General features: G+C 35.8%; 1 protein-coding gene across 1 annotated transcript; it reads right to left on the minus strand.

Annotated features, from left to right (window-relative positions):
- Window positions 1-10,952: 10,952 nt before the first annotated feature.
- LOC108368926 (lipase 3-like) lies at window positions 10,953-17,839 on the minus strand. The gene is made up of 3 exons (XM_017623893.1): window positions 17,593-17,839; window positions 11,515-12,261; window positions 10,953-11,445 (listed from the first exon to the last, which is right to left on the minus strand). Exons 1-3 carry the CDS (start codon window positions 17,689-17,691, stop codon window positions 11,038-11,040), a joined length of 1,254 nt encoding a protein of 417 aa, XP_017479382.1. The 5' UTR covers window positions 17,692-17,839; the 3' UTR covers window positions 10,953-11,037.
- Window positions 17,840-21,530: the final 3,691 nt, after the last annotated feature.

The raw sequence follows: 21,530 nt of genomic DNA on the forward strand, positions 1-21,530 counted from the left end.
TTTTTTTTTTTTGAGCAGAACTAGTTCCTAAATGGCCCTCAAACCGGTTCCGAAACGGTCCTTAAATTATCCCGAAATAGCCCCGAAATTATCCCGAACAAGTCCCGAAAAGGTCCTGAATTAGTTCTAAACAGGTCCCGACTCGGTACCGAAATGATCCTGAAATGGTCCTAAACTAGTCGTGAAATACTAGTACCAAAATGGTCATGAAGCTCGAACTAGTCGAGAAATGTTCAAGGACATGTTACAGATTTGCCGCTGGGTTATACAAGAAGCAGTTACAAATTTACTGCTGGGTTAACGCATATTTTAACCCTACCGAGAACTAAGATGTTTACACATCAAAAATTTTCATTTACTTATATTTTTTAATTTCCCTGCAGGGGTTTCCCTAGAACAGCTTCTTATTTGCCTTTTTGTATTTGTACATATTCACTTGTAATAAATACTGCTGCTAGTGGGTCGATGGTAGTCGTTCTAAGTGTTTTTCTTCTTTTTTTGTTGTTATCGCCATTGAAGCGCACGGCATTGCCGCACCGAAATCCGCCTGGGTGCGTTCTAAAAGGTCTTGTTTTGTAAGCCTTTTGCTTAACCTTTAACAAACCGTCGTCAGCGTCAGTCGAGAAAAAATCATAGCTGCATCAGGAGGAGGCGTTGTAAAGCAGCTACAGCTCATTTTACCTACCTCCCTTTCTACCTTTTTCTCTCGCTTTCGCCCAACGACTGCTTGCATTAGAATAAGCACCCACACATGCATGTAAGCTTATATTCAAAGGATACCCACATTTACAAACATAGTAAGTTTAATGGAATATCGTTCTTGGTTATAAACTATTCTGCTACTGGGAGACAGCCGTCTCGAGCAGCGCGGCAGTCAGGTCAACAACGGCAACGAAAAATAAATGATTTTATTTATGGCGCGTTTTGAAGAGAATTTCAAACACATACATACTAATATATAAGTACATTAGGATGGTTCAAAAGGCATGTGAAAAAAGTAAGGTCTGAATTTTAATGCTCTCACCCCCTAGGATTGTTCTAAATCGAAAATAATATATCCCTGTTTGTTCATAAAAATACCAACATGATACTCTGCCGCCATAGAGATAGGATTTTAGAAATACATAATACATTCATACATGGGTAAGGCCTCCTCAAGTGGGCCCCGAATTTACCAAGATTAACATTTTTCAATGATATTCAGGCAGCGACGAGTTTTTTAGTCGAAAAGTACACTGTATAAATTGTATTGTTATATTCTAAATAGTTCGAGCCCTAACCGCCAAAATAACGTAAGCGACATTTTTTTCAAAATTTGATGCAGAAATATTCCTAGAGCATCTAGGCATTTCTGCATCAAAAAGAAACTTTTGAAAAAAATGTCGCTTACGTTATTTTGGCGGTTAGGGCTCGAGTTCTTTTTAATCAATAATTGAAAATTTTTGCAGTGTTTTGGAAATTTTTATTTTTCTTTGAAAGTAAGTGTCCGAATAAAACAATTTTTTTTGTAATTTAATTTTGGTTATTTCTTATAAAAATATAGTTCCTTCTTTAACAGAACTCGTGTAAATTCAAAATTCAAAGTTTGTTCAATAATGAAAAAAAAATTCCACAAACTTTCGTAAAAATTTTAGGGAATGGAGCGCTGATTGCCTGAAAAGCTTGGTGACTTCGGATATATTGTGCAGTTCTGCACATAAAATAAGTTTCGTAATTTTTTGTTGAATTTGGTAACCTTTTCCGGTGATTTTGGTAAAAAATAAAGAAAAAAATGTTGTGGCAACACTGATCGTAACACACGAAAGCTCGGTTTGGTCAATGGCGCGATGTATTTGCGCACTTACAGCACTACTCATTTAACGATGTAGATCCCGTTCCCTGCCTCAGTCGTTCAGCAGATGCATGTCCTCTTTATTATTACTGAGTTCGACCAGCACAAATCGCCAATTTCGACTGTGTAAGCCAATGTTTAATATTCTGACGGCGGCATAATCTCCCCAGAACACTAAAAGTGCATCATCAAAGAATTCGAATTACCATGTTCGAAGCAATCGAGCCAAAAACGCGAGAGAAACGTTAGCTCCATATGTTTTTATTTGACTTTGACGTTTGTTCCACAAACAAATAGTTTCTTCATATCCATCAACTGTAAATGGTGCCGCAAAGAATTTACAAGGCAAACAAACACAAAAAATATAGCTCAATCCGTTCTCGAGTTATGCGCCGGCTGACGTAATCAACTTTGGTATATACATACATATAAATATTTATTTTTAATAACAATCAGGGGTTATATTCGATGTAAATAAGCTGGTTTAAATTAAATAACTAAATCAAATTCGTTTTTGTTTTAAAATACCACTGTGCACTATTATCCCCATCTTTTTATGGAATTTAGCTACCATTTGAGGAAGTGTGATTGAATTCTTCCCCCTTTTTCTCTTGCTTCCAAAAACCATCCCTGTGGGTGGGAGTGTCAAATTTTAGAGAAAGAGCTACTTACAAAACCTTTCATTATTGAATCATGATGTGACCCTTGCTCATAAAATATGTGAAAATTGCTTATCTGAACAGAACACATTAATTACAGTATATACAGAAAACATAAAAATAGTAGGTTTGTTCCACAAGATACTTTTTTCTACAAGTCAAAAGTTCAAACTGACAGCGTATATCAAATCAACTTTAAAACTTACTTGCGGAACGCGTATGTGTAACTCGAATTGACTTCAAGTAGCTAGTGGAACAAACCTAATATAAGTATGAAAGAAACACGCAGACACCAAATATATACCAATGCACACGAGCAGCAACCCTGTAGTTTTGGTGGTGGCTGGTGCTGGTGATTCCATGCATCACCGATTGTTAGGCAATTCGCTAGCGACAGGTTATGCGACGCTCGTATTGAAAATATCACATACTAGCGTTTTTTTGCATTACTGGTCGTTAGGTAACTGCCGTCCCTAAATTGGAGCGCTAAGCGTTGCGTTATCCATTGTCGACGAGTGTCAGCGCGCGCTATCCCCAAATCAACGCGTCGTAATTTTTGACGTTTTCTCAGATCCTCTCGTTTTTATTCTCGTTTCCTCTTTCACTTTTTTGTCCTTTCTCTTTCTTTCCGTCTTCCGCATCCAACTTCAACACGTAACGCCCTGTCAAAAATGAAAATTCCATTTGCTCGGCGTTAGCGCCGCGTTATTGTGGGATGCTTCATACAAATTGTATGGGCATGAGGATTTTTGACAGTTGTTTGGCGCTTGACGCGCCAATTTAGGGATGGCAGTAAGGCGCTAGCGATTAATAATCGCCGCTTTTGCACCAGGTAATCGCTAGCGAAAGGACAAACCACGCGCACCGCTCGGTACGCTTCAATGAAACTGCCATGTTAAATTCGTTAGGCAAAGGAATTGGCATCGCTTATATCGGGTGACCAGTACTCACTACTGGCGGGTCAGCGAAATCGTTAGTGGTACCCGGGCGGGTACTAGCGACAAAATTTGCGTTCTGCATTTTGCTGATACGCGGTTTTGCATTTTGTTGATACGCGGTTTTGCACTTTAAACGACGATATGTATGAATTTAGTTTTAAGGCATTCTTGCACTCATTTGTGTGTGTTCTAAATGCAAATACATGAGTGCATTGAGTTGGTTAAAATTGATGCCAAATGCCGTTACGCTGATTTCGCTAAGCTTTGCTTCCTACCTTCAATTAGCTTATTGACATTTAAGGTATTTAGTGGTATAATAAACATTTGTTCACAAAATATTTTAGACAGAAATTGTAGGTATGCAAAATTGGTATTTTTTTTTTTTCAAATTTTAACCTAACGAGCATGGCCTATACGTATTTTGTTTTTGCTTTTAGCGGGCCATTGTTAAATTTCAGCTATTCTTCCCCGATGGAAAAAGGGGGACAGAAAATACAAACACTCTCGCGTTTTCACTCACTCACTAGCGAAATACAAAATTTTGACAATCAAACGCTACTCACAGCTGATGAAACAGCACCGCCTTATATAAATTCGCCTTGGCTTTATGTTTGTTTAAGTTTAAGGAATTTTTAAGCCGGAACTGGAATGCTATCGACAAAACTTTCGAAACCGACTAAATTAGATGCAGATCAGCTATGAATTCGGTGCACTGCTCGATGATAGTCATGGTGCAGGAGAAGGTCGCCCGGAAACCTGGCAGGGGGTTTGTTGATTTTAGAATGTTCCTTCAGGCGCTTCAATGTTATATTTCCACATGATCTTTACCACCGCAGGCAAAACGCATGATAATTGTTGTGGTATTGTCACAATTTTTTCAAGTCCCCCTTTTTCGGGATATTGATAATAATGCCATCAGTCTACTCATCCGGGAAACAACCGTTCTCGCGGGCAATGCTAAAGAGTGGATGCAGCAATTCAGCGGCGGGGTGTAAAACTCCGCTGGTATTCCATTCGAGTCTGCTGCTTTGTTATTCGAGGTGATTTGAAAGCAGCAGTCAGTTTGGAGGCAGTACACGCATCTGGTTTAATACGGGTGATGGTATTCAAACGAGCCAGTCTTTGTGCAAAAGTCGAAATGTTGCACAGTGGTCTGAATGTTTTTTTTTTCATCTAGAGAGTTTCTCCTCTTGCGAATGCAGAAGACGGCAATATGCGCTCCTCACCAGGATTCCAAGCTATTTTTGCTCAATTGTTTGGAAATCATGTTTACGGCCCCACTGCAACCGCGATAAGCAGCATTTGCTGTGTCTCTGTGCTCGTCGTGGTCTAGTTGGCCTAAATATAAACTCCTCCTCTGGTGAATACAAACAGGAACGCCAAACTAGTTAAGGATGTCAACTGTTCCTTATTTTTAAATCTGAGGCATTGTCGCCTATGTGGCATACGAGTCTTAAGACCTGGTGGTCCTTCAACCTCTGAATACTTTCAGTAGCAGCTTCGATAAGTGGAAAAATTTTAGTAATTTTTGGTGAAAGAATCTCCCATTTCCCCTTCTATCCCGAACGATTCTCACCCATCAAGAAAAAAAGCAAAATGAGTTTACCCAAAATAAGCTCAGTTCTTACAGGGCGCTGTATTAACAACAACAGTTAAATAAGTGGCAACAATACTAGCTACAACTCGTAAATCATCGAAAAGCCCAAATTGGTTTCCCAATAATTTTGTGTTAAACCAAAACGCACGCAGAAGCCAAGGCGTGCCAAAATTGCTAGCAAAAAACTAACCCATCTTAAAAAGGGGGGGGGGGTGTATAAAAATAGGCAATAACAAATATGAAGTAGTTGAAAAAGGGAAATGTAGAAAAAGGAGAAATATTAATAACTTCACAAGAAGCTGAATCATGTAGAATAGACCACAATTTTGGTGGAAAAAATATGTGGGTGTCACACGTGCCTGTGGTTGACATAAAAATTTATTATCATCTGTTTTACAACAAACAAAGTAAATATAATCTGGAAAAGAGAATCGAAGAAGGAGGAATTTAGCACGTGTTAATATGATTGACCCGCTAATGAGCGGCAGAGTGCGCAGATTTAAGCAAACAGCAAATATTTAATAATGTTTAAAAATACGGAGCTCTCGCTAGATGATTAATGTTTAAAGCACAGCTGAATCTACTATTCTGCAATCGCTAAAATACACGTGATTAATGAATTATAGAAAAGAGATTTCATAAGTTTAGTTTTTGAGGAAGTCACGAATCTACTGTCATTTACCGGATGTATGTACAAAACCTTTGCACACTTCATAATTCAATATTTGGAATTGATTTTCTCCTGTAAAATTAATAGCCTAAAAATTTATACCACTTAACGGTAAGCAAAATAAATAAACGTTTTGACAGTTATGGGCTACATAGTTTCAGGCTTTATTTTCTGCATAAACATCCGCAGTCCAGTCATCTACGACGTTATTTCATATCACGATTTCATAAATGTGCCGACTTGAGGTTGAACTTCTGGCTAAGCAGTTCTATTTAGCTAACTAGCTCGTGCGGCTATACTATAAGAAAATATTTATATGCCGTGATAAAATATGTTAACCCCTAATAATACTACATTTTCAGATTTTCAATATCCCCTTGAATGAAACAAATAATTCAATTTTTTTTTTATCTAAGTTACCTTACATGTCCATCATTTAGCCAAATTTAGCGCTGGAAGAAAAGATTCAAAGGACTCGTACTGAGTATCACCCAAGCTGCGCACCTTCATAAAGGCCAGTCACGAACACAGTACTTCGGGTAAGAGTTGATCTCCGTAGCTCTTCAGCCTTACCTAGTTACAGCGAATCTCTGTCCGGTCAAATAACCCACTTTCCGCACGACTAGTGGGCCAATTATGAATACAAAACAAAGAGCGCTTTTCAAAATAAGCCAACAGAAAACCTACGCCTCAACTGAAGTAAAATCCAAAGGCTTTTAAAAACGTCAAACCAACATTTTATTTCAAAGAATGTATTTTTGACATTAGTTTNGCAAAATAAATAAACGTTTTGACAGTTATGGGCTACATAGTTTCAGGCTTTATTTTCTGCATAAACATCCGCAGTCCAGTCATCTACGACGTTATTTCATATCACGATTTCATAAATGTGCCGACTTGAGGTTGAACTTCTGGCTAAGCAGTTCTATTTAGCTAACTAGCTCGTGCGGCTATACTACAAGAAAATATTTATATGCCTGTGATAAAATATGTTAACCCCAGTAATACTACATTTTCAGATTTTCAATATCCCCTTGAATGAAACAAATAATTCAATTTTTTTTTTATCTAAGTTACCTTACATGTCCATCTCACCGAAAATCCATGCCCAATCCTGCTTTCCTTTCAAAATTTAGCGCCGGAAGAAAAGATTCAAAGGACTCGTACTGAGTATCACCCAAGCTGCGCACCTTCATAAAGGCCAGTCACGAACACAGTACTTCGGGTAAGAGTTGATCTCCGTAGCTCTTCAGCCTTACCTAGTTACAGCGAATCTCTGTCCGGTCAAATAACCCACTTTCTGCACGACTAGTGGGCCAATTATGAATACAAAACAAAGAGCGCTTTTCAAAATAAGCCAACAGAAAACCTACGCCTCAACTGAAGTAAAATCCAAAGTCTTTTAAAAACGTCAAACCAACATTTTATTTCAAAGAATGTATTTTTGACATTAGTTCCCGTGAAGAGCTTACGCATTAAAATAAAATTTGTCGACTTTAGTGGCTTCCTGATGGCATATAATTTATTTCATATGGAAATTTCTGTTTAATTTTTTTGTGGATTAATTACCATTACAAAAATACCAAACACGTTCACATTGCAGACAACGAATTTTTCAATTTTTTCCCATTTAGGCTTCATCCTAGGAATCCCAATTTTTCACCGCCTTCCAACAGATTCGGGTGCCTCTGCATGCCACAAGGAGCCATTGATTTCCGTGGACGTAACCTCCTATACCGTGGTCTATTAAAAGTTGAGGCAGCAGGAACACTGCCAAGAGCCAAAAAAGAGAAGATTTCTCTTGCCTGCGTTTCGCCACCTGCTCCGACGTACTTTCCCTCTTCTTCTGAGAAAATGAGATCAGACCTTCCCGGTCGTTGCCAGATGACTGCATACCCAATCAAATATTGCAGTTCTGACTGTGAAAATTCAAGAGGTAAAGTTACGTTCCGTTCCACCAGGATGTGCGCCTTCGCTTAACCTCTGGAGACTTGTGTAATGATTGCGTGCTTCCAAAAATCCATAACCGTGCGGTAAATGAAGGTAGATTTCCACTTGCATGGGTACCACCTGGATTATTATCTTTTAGTTCGATCATCACAATTTAGGCTTACTATCAGGGTGGACAGTGTTTCAGAAGATATTGGACCCGTAATGCCCTTGATTCTCGAGACTTACTAATGTCATTCGGGTCCATCGCATCAGTGAATGTTAGCGGTATTTTACGACAATTGTGCCTTACTGCTGATATATTCGAAAACTACCTATTCCGCACGCTATTTTCGAATGCGGTCTTATTGAATTAATCGCTTATTTCTTCAGTCTCTAACCAGTGCATACTTTTGTCTACCTAGGTTATCGATTCTCCTTAAACACACATCTACTTTTCAACTAAATCATCATTAATACTTCAATCTTTTGACACTTCCTCTTGTCATTTTTTATTTTTTCCTGTTGTTGCAACCATCTTTATGCACTACTGGCATTCAATACCCGTATTTACCGTTAAAAAGTCAACACTTCAGTATTCAGTACACAGCAACTTTTATTTTCGCACATACATATTACATATATGGGCATACATAGCTCAGCGTGATAGCTAGAATCTGTTATGCCACCATTTCACCAACAAAATTCTAAAAATAAAAGAATGGAAAAAAATCAAATTTAAACAAAAGTTTATGGCGCTGACAATGAACTACTTTCGCAGACTTGTTAACAATTTTTTCTTGTTTGCCGTTGAGCGACATACAAATACAGTTATACGATTATGTACACACATACACAAATATTATTTAACTACGGACAGTTCAAAGTTTATGTTTTTATTTATCTTTTTATTTTTGCTGTTTTTTTTGTTAGTTTTCGCATTGTCAGTTTGGTCCTCGAATTTATTTTCTGTCATTCCACATAGTGAACTTGAACTTTCAAAAACTAACGGCACGCGTAAAAAGTTAGTAAATACGAGAAAGGTTGCGTTGTAAATGTAGTTGTGCTTGCCTGCATACATAACAAGGATAAACAAACGGATACATTAAATTCAAAATTAAATGAAAAATTTAAGTACCCTGCAGAAAAAATATATCAATTGATAAAAAATAACCTACTTGTAGTTTGCTTTTTTGCGGGATTTCTATAAAATATATAGCTTGTGGTTAGCTACAAAAAGCTAACTTGAAAGAAGGGGACAAGTAATGCAGGGGTAAAGCTCGAGATTGTTTTCTTTAAACGCGTTTCTATTTAAATATCCTGCACTTCGCAAATACTTTTTCGAATTGAGGAAAAATAAAAGAGAGATCGAAATTTCATATTATCATTTTGAAGTTATGTCTGACAGAGTTCGAATATGGGACCACCTACAGCAGAATATAGAAACATATATATGTATATTAGGATGGTCCTTAAATGTAGGAAGTAAATTTTTACATCAGATTTCCTAAGCCTTAACCCCTACGTCGATGCTAGTATAGTCGAAGATATTACATATAAATTTTGGTGACGATTGGAGACGGTTAAGGTGTGTCGCATAGAGGTCAAAGTGCAGATTACCCTACGAAAACATCTTAACCGACAGAAATCGGGACCAAAATTTATATGGGATATCTTCGACTTTAGTAGTATCGATTTTGGGTATTAAATGAAAAAAAAAAAATATTTTTAATTTTTTGAGTCTCCATAGAGGCTTCTGGCCTTTAACCCCATTGCGATACGCCTTAACCGACTCCAATCGGGACCAAAATTTATATGTAATATCTGTGATCGTGGTATTACCGATTTAGGGGGTGAGACGGAAAAAATCGTTCATTTGATTTTTAAGGACCCCCCTAATATATATAGATCGCATTTAATATGGTCAAAATCGGACAATATCCACGCCTACCTTCCATATAACAAAGCGAATCCACTCAAAATGGATGTTTACAATAGTCTGTCCAGGGAACATAAGATTATTATAAATATTTGAAACTGGGTGTAGTTCCGCCTACTTATGATTGCATGTGTATGTATATCTCAGTAACCATTCTACCAATTTCGACCAAACTTGTTCACCATCTAGGTAGAGAAAACACAAGTGAAACTATCGGACGTACTTAATTTCAGCCGGCTAGAGTAATGTGCTTTCTTCTTGGAACTCGTAGTGAGCATTTACAAAGGACAAATATGGCTCCGAGTGTAACTATGAAGACATCATCAAGACGTCTTTCCTATATTTATGATGTATCGGAAGCGAACCTGTAAAGTGATGTGAGGCCTATAGAGAGTGTAGGTATCGGTTATCGTAAACCAGCGCTGGGCGTAAACAAATGCTGCCGACGCTGGCTCTGACGCTCGACTTTTCGACGATAATGATCAAGACTCTCGGTGATAATGAATTGCTGACGACTTCCCTTATATAGTTATGCATATCAGCTAGTTATGCCGCATCTATGGGGATGATCTATAGGCTATGACCCCTTTCGTTAACTATTGCTAGCAACATATGACTGTGGTTTCAAAATAAGGTTGTCATTAAATTTTTAACAAAACAAATTTATAGTGCATATTCTTTTTGAAGTTTTCAAGATTTGGATACCTTTAAAAAAAATATTTTGGAAGAAAAAATTTAGGATTTCGATATCTACTAAGTAAATGACTTACTACAAAATTTGGGTGGCAACCCTATTCCGAAATACGGTGGAATTAATGGTACATATCTTGAGCGTATATGTACTGTTTATGTANTTTGGATACCTTTAAAAAAAATATTTTGGAAGAAAAAATTTAGGATTTCGCTATCTATTAAGTAAATGACTTACTACAAAATTTGGGTGGCAACCCTATTCCGAAATACGGTGGAATTAATGGTACATATCTTGAGCGTATATGTACTGTGTATATATTAAAAAAAAATGCTGATTGAAAGTAACAAAATAAAAATTTTCACTACATAGAAGCGTGGCAACCCTGATGAAAAATTTTTTCAGATGAAAGTTCTCAATAATTCATTGATATCCATATTGCGATGTTTTATATAAATTGTGCAGAATCGAAAATAAGTGGCAACCTAACACTATTATCCTAAGGGATAACATTTTGTATACAGGGAAAGCATTGTTTAAGAAGCTCCTCTTGGTACCCATGAATAGTTATATTTTACCTTTTTTCAAAATCGTTAGAGCCGTTTCCGAGAACCCTATGGATATATATATATATACAAGAATTGCTCATTTGATATAATAAGATATTTGTCATTACGTTAAAAAAAATAACCATTAAGTTCTAGCGGAAATTCGACATAACTTTTATTTACATTTCCTAAACAATACTAAATACTTATGTACTACTCATCTACATAATTAAAGTCAGTTCTTCATTCTTTCCTCTTCACTCGCCTCCCACGCATTCATATTCCCTAAAATACGCCCATGTAACGCCTCTGGAGCATAGCGAGACCACATAAAATCCCCATGATTCCAAGCCGCATGAGGTAATGGATACAGCTTCGCGCATGGCAGCTCCTTGCCAAGTTGACGGACATCTTCCGCCGCGCTCATGGAATCCGTTTCGCTATAGTAGAGCGTTACACAATTTCTGATTGAGCTCAAATTATAACTGGGTGGTGAAGTCAGACCATATTGACGCAGATTCTTATCGACACTGCCGTAGTCAAATTGCTGGAAACCACCAGAGGTGTGTAGCTGTATATAGTGGAGCAGCTGTTTGTTGGATGCGCCCACAGGCAGCGTGCCACACATGTCGGTTAGTATGTGCTGGAATGGACAAAAGAAAAGAAAATACCTACTTTCACTTAAATTTTTACGAAATCACAAGCGCCTCACCTCATAATCTTCCTCTGCAGCCACAGGTCCAGCTATCATGCCATATACTTTCAAATAGATCGGCCTAAACCACGCGCCATCGTCACACAGCGTCTTGCACAAGCGTTGATGCGCATTCCAATGCGCAAAGTGCAACGTTTCAGCATAACCCCACCAATCTAATAAGCGGCCCATATATTCGCTCAGCTTGTGACGCCATGTCATAGGTAACGGCACATTAATATTTCCCATATAAACAGTCGGCGCAGTGAATTGTAGAGATTTGAATTTCGCCGCATAATCCGGACGTGTCGCCAGCAGCACCAACGCTACCATTCCGCCTTGCGAGTAGCCAACATAGTGCATTGTTTTTTGACCAGTCTCACCGAGTATATAGTCCACAGTATTGGCCAGATCAAAATAGCCCATTTCATGCCATGTAAAGTTCCAAAAGTGTTGCCTGTCGATTTTAGGATCCAGGGTTGCGTGTCGGCGGCCATAGTGATTGCCACGATGATTGCCCAACCAAACATCGTAGCCAGCGTCAGCCAGCAGGTATGGCAGATCGGCGCTGGGGCCACGCAGCAGCCAAATATCGGAGGAGAGTGTAAAACCGTGCTGTAGTAAGACGACTTTGCTTCTTTTGGTTGGAAGTGAGTGCGTTTGCGTGGCAGGTGCTGGTATGCGATAGATGTTGAGCAGGTAGCCATCGCTGGTGTGCACTATATGTTCCTGAACTGGGTAATTGTGGAGCGCTATTTTGTGAGGCTGCAGAAAAAAATAAGAATTTAAAATTAATATTTTATATCCAAATTATTTCTTAGGAAGTTCTAAAAAGAGATATCCATAAATTTGCATCAATAAGTAAATGAATTTTACCTATCTCCTCAGTTCTTCTAAGCTCTAAGTGTACTTATCTGCATACTTTACGTGAAAACAGTGATGGGGAGAATTTTATTTACTAAGTATTAAGTACTAAGTGCAAAAGTATTTAGGTATTTATGTTGTGGTGAATACCAAAGTACAATTTACTTAAGAATTTATGATGTTACTAAATACCGCGTACCAAAGTATTTAGAGGCTTTGGCTTCACTAAGTACCGCGTACAAAATTATTTACTTTACTAAATACTGGATACAAAAGTAGTTAGTATTTATGGCTTCACTAAATACTAATTAGAAAATTAAATGAATAACTGTACGAGCGTGTAAAAATAAAGAGGTTGCATTGGCTTGGGCATGTCGTGCGTATGGAGAATGATGCTCCGTTTAAAAGATCACTGGCACCGATATTACATAAATTACCCACACATTATTAGAATACGATCGAAGATCAAATTTTCTTCCGAGGACGAAGCTGAACAGAACGTTCATCCACAGTTTAATGTTCAACCGAATACAGAAGCCAAAAGCGTTGATATCTTAATTAAACATAATCAATTTTTATTAAACATAATCAATTTTTACCACGTTCAATCAAATTAATGTACACAATTAACAATCATGTTTAAATAGCGGCGAATCAGCTTCACCTGATAGATGGGGGTTGAATAAGGAAATGGGTAATACGGTATTTATACGGGGCCATTTCACAGGCAAATTTTAGTTGAAAGCAGCTAAAAATAAATTCACTACCCGGGTACCCGAGTAAATAAAATCTCCTACCCTGGTACCTGGAAAAAAGTAACCACCTACTTTGGTACCCCCTTCCCGGGGAATCTGCCACACAAACCCACTATCAGGTACCCGGATAACGATAACCGACTACCCGAGTACTCGGAAAGGTAACCCTACCCGGGTACTCCCATAAAGATAACCGCCTACCCGGGTTCGGGGGTTAAAATAACCCTGTAGGCGGGTAAAGATAATCTACTACCCGGGTACTCGGATAAAAATAACCCCATATCCGATAAAAATAACCCCATATCAGGGGTATCCTGGTATCCGAATAAACATAACCGCCAATCCGCGTACTCGGATAAAGTTAACCCACTACCTGGGTACTTGGGCAAATATAAACCGCTAATCAAGGACCTGTACAAATATAATCTTCTGCCCGGGTACCCGGTTAAAGATACAACTATCCGGATATATATTACCTTTGACCGGGTAATTCATTACCTCTATTATATGGAGTATGTCCAAAATTACATGATGAACCAGACAGAATAATTGACCAGCTTGTCGCCATTTACAACGGAATTGAAAAATACAAATAAATTAACTTTTTATCGAGTATAATCTACCAAAAATATAATGCGCGCATTTGTATATCTTTCCGAGAAAAACCTCTATGTTAATGCGCAATATGATAAGTATCCGAGAAAAACCAATATGGTTTTTCGGTTAAGAGCACTGTTTGAAACAAAAGATTTAAGATGTCCTTTGCATTCCATCATCATCCATTTACATAAATTGCTGGTGAAACTGGCCAAAATTGAAGATAACAGTTTTTGAGTGAAAAATGCGCATTTTTTCCGAAAATTTATAGCTTGAAAAAAGCATCTGGCAACACTGTTTGTACGTGAAAGCCGAGTGGCTACGTTTGGCTCATGTGTGCACTACTGGCCTAAGTAAATAAGTATGTTCGTAGTTGCATCCTAAACCGCTTGTCTGCTCACAATCAAATTTGTCGTATCTACTGCAGATTTTGCACGGATGGTCGGTCATATGTTAGAAATAATTTCGATTCATTAAGAGGGCGTCGCATATTCCATACAAACTGAGTTTTCCATAATGCATAGCTCTGGAAGTATTTATGGTATAATACTTTAACTTGGTATGGAGATACATATGTACTTATGTATATGAAATCAGACAAATTAGGCGGTACCAGAAAAAAGTTCGCCGTATACCCCTTACTTAGACTGAATTACTTTTTCCAGGCACTTACGAAAAAACAATTTTTTTTTGCCGATTGCTACGGTCACCTTCCTACATTTTTTGTCATATCGTCTATATTTACAGTTGGACCTTAAAGTACGATATGCAGATGCTCTTGTATCGAGGAGAAAATTTTTTCGTTCAAGAGTTGTTTCAAGTACCCAATTCCGTTACTTACCCACCACATTTCAGTTCTTATCACCCCAACGCACCACCTTAATTTTAGTTCATTTAAGTTCGCCAAAAAGGTCTAATACGCATGCTCTAAGCACAGAGTCGGAGTTTTTGTAAAAGGAGGCGCGGGGGTGGTCCCTCTCATACTTATTAAGCCAAAATGCCAAAATAAAGCAATTGGTAAAACGATGCCAAGGGGACTATACTCATTTCCAGAAATACGCCACACAATTTTCACTGGGCCTGCGCATTAAAGTTATTTTTTTATTTAATAAATATTACCAAAGATCTGCGAGCTATAAGCCATCTTAGTTTTTCCTAAAGGAAGTAAAATTTGTTTACGTTCATTTACATACATATTTAACCATAATTTTTAATTGAATTTAAATGTTTTTTTTGTTTTTTGATTTTTCTTCCGATCTGATATACCGCAGTGAGTGCACAAGCACTCGGTACAATAATGTGTACTCTTCGTTTCCCTGAGTTCTAAGAACCTCATTTTCGTATTCATATAGTTGTAGTTGTTTACACATTTTGTACTTATCTTGATAATCGTGATCTATGGTAGTAATAACAACAATTCAAACTCCAAACTTATTATAAATTAAAGAAATGAAGAGGACAAACAAAGATGACAATTAGTTTTCATGGAACGTATGCTCACAAGCAAATATAGTATCCCTAAAATTTATGTACATACATATACACCTATATATATTAGGGTGATCCAAAATAACTAACCTAACGAAGTTATGGCCGGTNAAGGTCTAATACGCATGCTCTAAGCACAGAGTCGGAGTTTTTGTAAAAGGCGGCGCGGGGGTGGTCCCTCTCATACTTATTAAACCAAAGTGCCAAAATAAAGCAATTGGTAAAACGATGCCAAGGGGACAATACTCATTTCCAGAAATAAGCCACACAATTTTCACTGGGCCTGCGCATTAAAGTTATTTTTTTATTTAATAAATATTACCAAAGATCTGCGAGCTATCTTAGTTTTTCCTAAAGGAAGTAAAATTTGTTTACGTTCATTTACATACATATTTAACCATAATTTTTAATTGAATTCAAATGTTTTTTTTTTTGATTTTTCTTCCGATCTGATATACCGCAGTGAGTGCACAAGCACTCGGTACAATAATGTGTACTCTTCGTTTCCCTGAGTTCAAAGAACCTCATTTTCGTATTCATATAGTTGTAGTTGGTTACACATTTTGTACTTATCTTGATAATCGTGATCTATGGTAGTAATAACAACAATTCAAACTACAAACTTATTATAAATTAAAGAAATGAAGAGGACAAACAAAGATGACAATTAGTTTTCTTGGAACGTATGCTCACAAGCAAATATGGTATCCCTAAAATTTATGTACATACATATACACCTATATGTATTAGGGTGATCCAAAATAACTAACCTAACGAAGTTATGGCCGGAGGGCATTTGAAATTTTCTACGTAAATAACATGTAAAAAAATTTGTTTTCATTAAAAATGTTATAACTTCTGAACGGTTTGAGATACAATTTTTTTATGGGCATATTCCTGTGTGGCATTCGATTCTCTAAAAAAATACCCTGAAGTTGGCTGTCTTAGAGACGAGTTAGGGTATTAAATATATATTTTAATGATATAACTGAACGAGGTATACCGTTGATACAAAATTGGAATCGAACTTTGACGAAAGGCAGAAACAAAATCAATTTATTTTGCAGGTAACTAATGCAATTGTTTTGCTAGAAATATCCTAATTGGAAGAAACTGAATTTTATTAATAATTTAAAGAAAATTCAAAAAAATAAATACACATATAAATTAACCACGCAATTCTGTGTTTTCTTGATAAATTATTTGTAAAGAAATTGTATCAAGACTTTTAACAAGTAAAAGCTCCCATCGCATTCTGTGTCAATATTTATAAAATAAAAAGCTCTACGATTTCCACATGAGGGGAACTGATTTCCACGTGAGTGGAACTTATTTCATTGTAACATTTAATAAATATGAATTTAAAACNTAAAGAAATTGTATCAAGACTTTTAACAAGTAAAAGCTCCCATCGCATTCTGTGTCAATATTTATAAAATAAAAAGCTCTACGATTTCCACTTGAGGGGAACTGATTTCCACTTGAGTGGAACTTATTTCATTGTAACATTTAATAAATATGAATTTAAAAGCAAAAAAGATTTGACTACCGTAGCTGACAAATTATAAAAAAAATAAAAATATTTACCAAGTGCACAGGATCGGGCTGTAAAACTTTCTCTTCTCTGATAAATCTAGTTTATAATCAACATTTTTAACATTTTGTATCATTTTAGTGTAATTTTTTTCATTAAGCATGAATATTACCAATCATAAAGCCCTAAAACTGCATATTTCTTCTTTTTTCAACTTTCTTAGCCCGNCTGTAAAACTTTCTCTTCTCTGATAAATCTAGTTTATAATCAACATTTTTTAACATTTTGTATCATTTTAGTGTAAGTTTTTTCATTAAGCATAAATATTACCAATCATAAAGCCCTAAGTATTACATTTTTAAATCTAGACAGAGTTATTTTTTTGACAATTTAATGGCATACAAGAATATGCCAAAAAAAAAATCTTAACTCGAACGCTTCAATAGTTACACCATTTTTAATGAAAACAATTTTTTGCACGTTATATACATATATGGAAAATTTCAAATGCTAACCGACCACTTTTAAAATTGGAATAACAATTTTTCCCTTTTAAGGTTATAGATTCGTCGTATACNTTTTAATGAAAACAATTTTTTGCACGTTATATACATATATGGAAAATTTCAAATGCTAACCGACCACTTTTAAAATTGGAATAACAATTTTTCCAAATGAGGGAATTTTCTTATCAGTAAATAGGCCCTTTTAAGGTTATAGATTCGTCGTATAGGTCGATTATTTCGGATCACCCTAATATGCATATAAGATTTTGACAATTTCAGTATCGATTTTCACATGCTAACGCTTTCATAACTCATTCCCAAATAAATAAGTTTTTTATATGTAAAATATTACCGTCAAATTGCTGTTGATTGTTGGCACAAACACACTTAAAACAATAACATTTATTACAAAAAGTTGCATTTTCCTTAAAACAAACACTTTTTTACACATTTTCACAAACTTATTTTTTTTTTATTTTTTTTTTTTTATTTGCTAATCAGTCAAAGAAATGTTATTTAATTCAAAAACCAAACATTTGCTAAGCACCCGTTTGAGCGCTGCTTCTATCTACATAGAACTACACACTGAACTGTAAAAACAAGAATATTCAGTGAATAGAGAACGTAAACATCTTATCACTAAGCCATGCAACAACAATTAAATTGCAAAGTAGACACATTGCAATTTTAGCACAATTAAATATGTATGTACCCGTATCAATTCATATGCGATATACATATGTACATAAATNCAAAGTAGACACATTGCAATTTTAGCACAATTAAATATGTATGTACCCGTCAATTCATATGCGATATACATATGTACATAAAAAAAGTTTATAGCAAATGTAATGATGTCAAAAGTTAAAGCAATTACTTACAATAACTTTAGTGGAATTTTTTGTTTACTTAAGCACTTTTAAAATTTAATATTTCAGCAAAAAGAAATTTCTCCTTTTCATTGTCTCATCAATAATTTTTGTTAGCTCAATAAATGTATGCATTTTTAAGAAACCCATCAGCTGCTGTCTCGCTCTCGCACAATTTTTGCTTTCTGTTTCACATTTTCGTAAACATGTTTTTGATTTACTACCGTATACGAAATTTAATATCAATTGCTAACCTCAAAAATTATACTCACAAGTACAGATGTACATAAGTACATTAGGGTGGTAAGAAAAAAATTTAACGTGCCGCCGAGGCTTTGAACTTTTTCATATATGTATATCGATTTTTAATACATAATTTTTTTTGCTAGCTTTTTGAGCGATCCGCATGTTGTGTAGTTTATATTCTTATTATACATATGTATATGTATATTATTAAGAATAGAAACTTACATTTTGTTGTATTAAAATTTCATGATACATAAAACTGCATACCCAAAATTTTGATGAAAATTTTTCTTAAAACATTTCAAATATTTTTTGGAATTTTTTTTTTTCGAAATTTTTTCAACTGGTTTTTATCATGTAACATTTATTAATTGAAACAAGAGAATCGATTTTCTTCAAAATTGCTACTTTTTCTGCACTTTATATCAAAAACTTTAAGACAAGGGAATGAAAATTCAAAAGTCGAGCTCACTGGTCTCTTGCTAAGTTTAAAAGCTTTCATCAAAAAAAAAAAAAAAATAATGAAAAGTATTCAAATTGGGTGAAAAATTAAGGCTCCAGTGAATTATGAACAGTAAATGCCAGCTTCGAACCACTGTGCGAAGGCTGGTTAAATATTAGCCGATTCTAAAATAAAAAGGTCGACACCATTATTTTTCCATTTCCTATAATTCTGGGAGTGGGGTGGCAACAAGAAAATTTCAAAGAGTTTAATTTTTTGGGAAACCCTAATTTATTTATGTATTTATGTATGTATGTAATTGTGCCTGGCTTAATTGCCTTACTTTGTTTTCGATTAGTTTTCACAGCACACACTTCTTAACCTTTTTGTCAATCAGCTGTTGCAGTGTCACTACCGACATTATTTTAACCGCTAAGTGAGTGCAAATGTATCTACATACATACATACTTATGTACATATGTATATACCAGGGATGTTGCGATAATTTGCATTCGCATCATTTTACACATTTGCATTCGCATCAAATGATACGAATGTTTTGTGAATGCGAATGTGTACGTGCGCAGAGAGTTCACTCTATTATTGTTGAAATGACTCTAAGTCTATCTAACCAGGGTGCGGACAATAACCGGCTTTTAGCTTCAGGCGCTAAACAGCTAAATAGTATATCAAGCAACATTGATGGGCCTTCAATAAGTACTGCTTAAAGTCTTAGAAGCTACGTAGAAATAATATTAGATTCCCTCAGCGAATGCGAAGGCTCGGATGTAGAATCTGGAGACATTAAAAAGGGTGAAATTAAAGCTCAATTGAAGGCCGCCTATCTTAAAGAAAAACGAGCTCATCTCAGTGAAAATCCTCTCGATTGGTAGAAAACTTATCTAGAATACGACAAATTAACAGATCTGGTCCGCAAATATTTGAGCGCTCCATACGCCAGCGTTCCAACTGAGCAATTGTTCAGTGCAGCCGGTCTTATATACGAGCCTCTAAGAAATCGCCTCATGGGAGAAATGGCAGCAAAATTACCTTTTTTTAATATAATATGCCCTTATTCAACTTTGACTACTAGATTAAAACACTGTACAGGTTAAGCACTCGTTCAATGTTCTAATAATTTACAAAATGTTTAAGTATGTACATGGGCGTAGCCAGGTAGGGGCAGGGGGGGGCTCGAGCCCCTCTCCCCCCCTAACTTTCAAATTTTCCTTATATATATATAAAATAGTACCCTGAAATGCCAGCTTAATAGGGTCGAGCCCCCCCCTAAATTTCATTCTGGCTACGCCGATGAGTATGTAATAAAAACGATGACTTAAGGTGATTATAGCTTTTTTAATGTTATTCCTAACATTCGCGTTCCGAAAATTCGCACTCGCATTCGCGAATGTGAAAAATATGACATTCGAAACATCCCTAGTATGTACGTAGACTTGTACTAGAGCATCGCAAGAGTACGTTAGTGTCGTACGATTACCTTATATTAAGGGCCGTTAGTTCAATGTCCGGTTAACACAAATCGGAGGTAGAAGCGCCGCACAGTGGGGCAAAAAAGGTTGCTGTGGACAAATCAATTTTGAGAACCGATTTCAAGTTTCTCGTCGATCTATTCATGGCGATTTTTTAACAAAGCTCTTGGTTTTTATTTATTTATGTTGAAAAATTAAGGAAAAAAAGTTTTCACGTTTAAATGCTTCCACTTTTTTGGAAAATACTTGAAATTAATTTCAAATGCCTGCAACTATTATAGTTATGAAAACAAAACGAAATACTAATTCAAAATGACATACATACCTATGTATGTATACAGAAATGATATTGCAAACTTTGATCGAAAATTAAAACTTGAACTCATAATTTTAGAGCGTTCAATCAAAATGCTTGGTTCTAATAACTATAACATTAATTATAATATCTGGAAAGTCCTAATTTGTGAGCTTCCACCGTATTCACATTCATATTATATTTTTTTACAGTTTGAAGCGTAAGAATTTGGACAAAAATAAAATTTAATTTTCAAAACACTTGCAGGGTCAAGAAAAAATTTCTCTTAACAAGAATTTTTTAATGATACTTGCAAATAATCCAAATTAATTAATAAATATTAATTTTGCAAAAAAAAGATTTCGCTTCGAAGATTTAACGAAAAGTACTTTTTTCGTTTTTAACTTTTCCCATTTAAAGTAATCCCCTAAGTTGTATTAACTAGAATCTATTTAGATAAAGTATCAAGCATTTTCAAACCAAGTCAAAATTTATGAATTTCAATGATCTGTTAAATGCACTAGACCTCTCATCTGCATTAAAATAACGTAAATTAAATGTTGGAGTAAACATGATGAAAGTATTAAAAAATAATAATAATAATATTTTTTTTATGTTTTTATCATGGGAGTAAATATACCAGAACCCGTGATGCCAGGCGGGCAGAATTCCCCGATTTTGGTGGAATTTTAATCTGTCGGGGAATCTGGGAATGGCTTTAAATTTTGGAGAATTCAATATACAAATGATTGCTGTTGAGAATAAAATTACAACTGGTAATAACAATCTCTCATTATGGTGTTACGGATTTAAAACAAAACGTAATTGCCTCGTGCAACCGTGTGGATAATAAAGAAATTGCAACCGTACAACTCTTTTCACCTTAAGCTTAGATGTAACACTATCATTTTTCATATCGTTTGCGGTGCCAAGCCAACGCCTGCT

This window comes from Rhagoletis zephyria, unplaced genomic scaffold (assembly GCF_001687245.7).
Source record: "Rhagoletis zephyria isolate East Lansing unplaced genomic scaffold, Rhagoletis_zephyria_1.1 Rzeph_scaffold_03391, whole genome shotgun sequence".
NCBI classification, from domain to species: domain Eukaryota; kingdom Metazoa; phylum Arthropoda; class Insecta; order Diptera; family Tephritidae; genus Rhagoletis; species Rhagoletis zephyria.

What these genes read in the sequence shown, in the direction of transcription:
- LOC108368926 (XM_017623893.1), bottom strand. Translation starts at nt 17,691, where the DNA reads ATGTGTAAAAAAGTGTTTGTTTTAAGGAAAATGCAACTTTTTGTAATA. An exon ending in CAATCAACAGCAATTTGACG is followed by an intron (nt 12,262 to 17,592) that starts GTAATATTTTAC and finishes TTTTTTCTGCAG; the next exon opens with CCTCACAAAATAGCGCTCCA. An exon ending in CTGCAGAGGAAGATTATGAG is followed by an intron (nt 11,446 to 11,514) that starts GTGAGGCGCTTG and finishes TGTCCATTCCAG; the next exon opens with CACATACTAACCGACATGTG.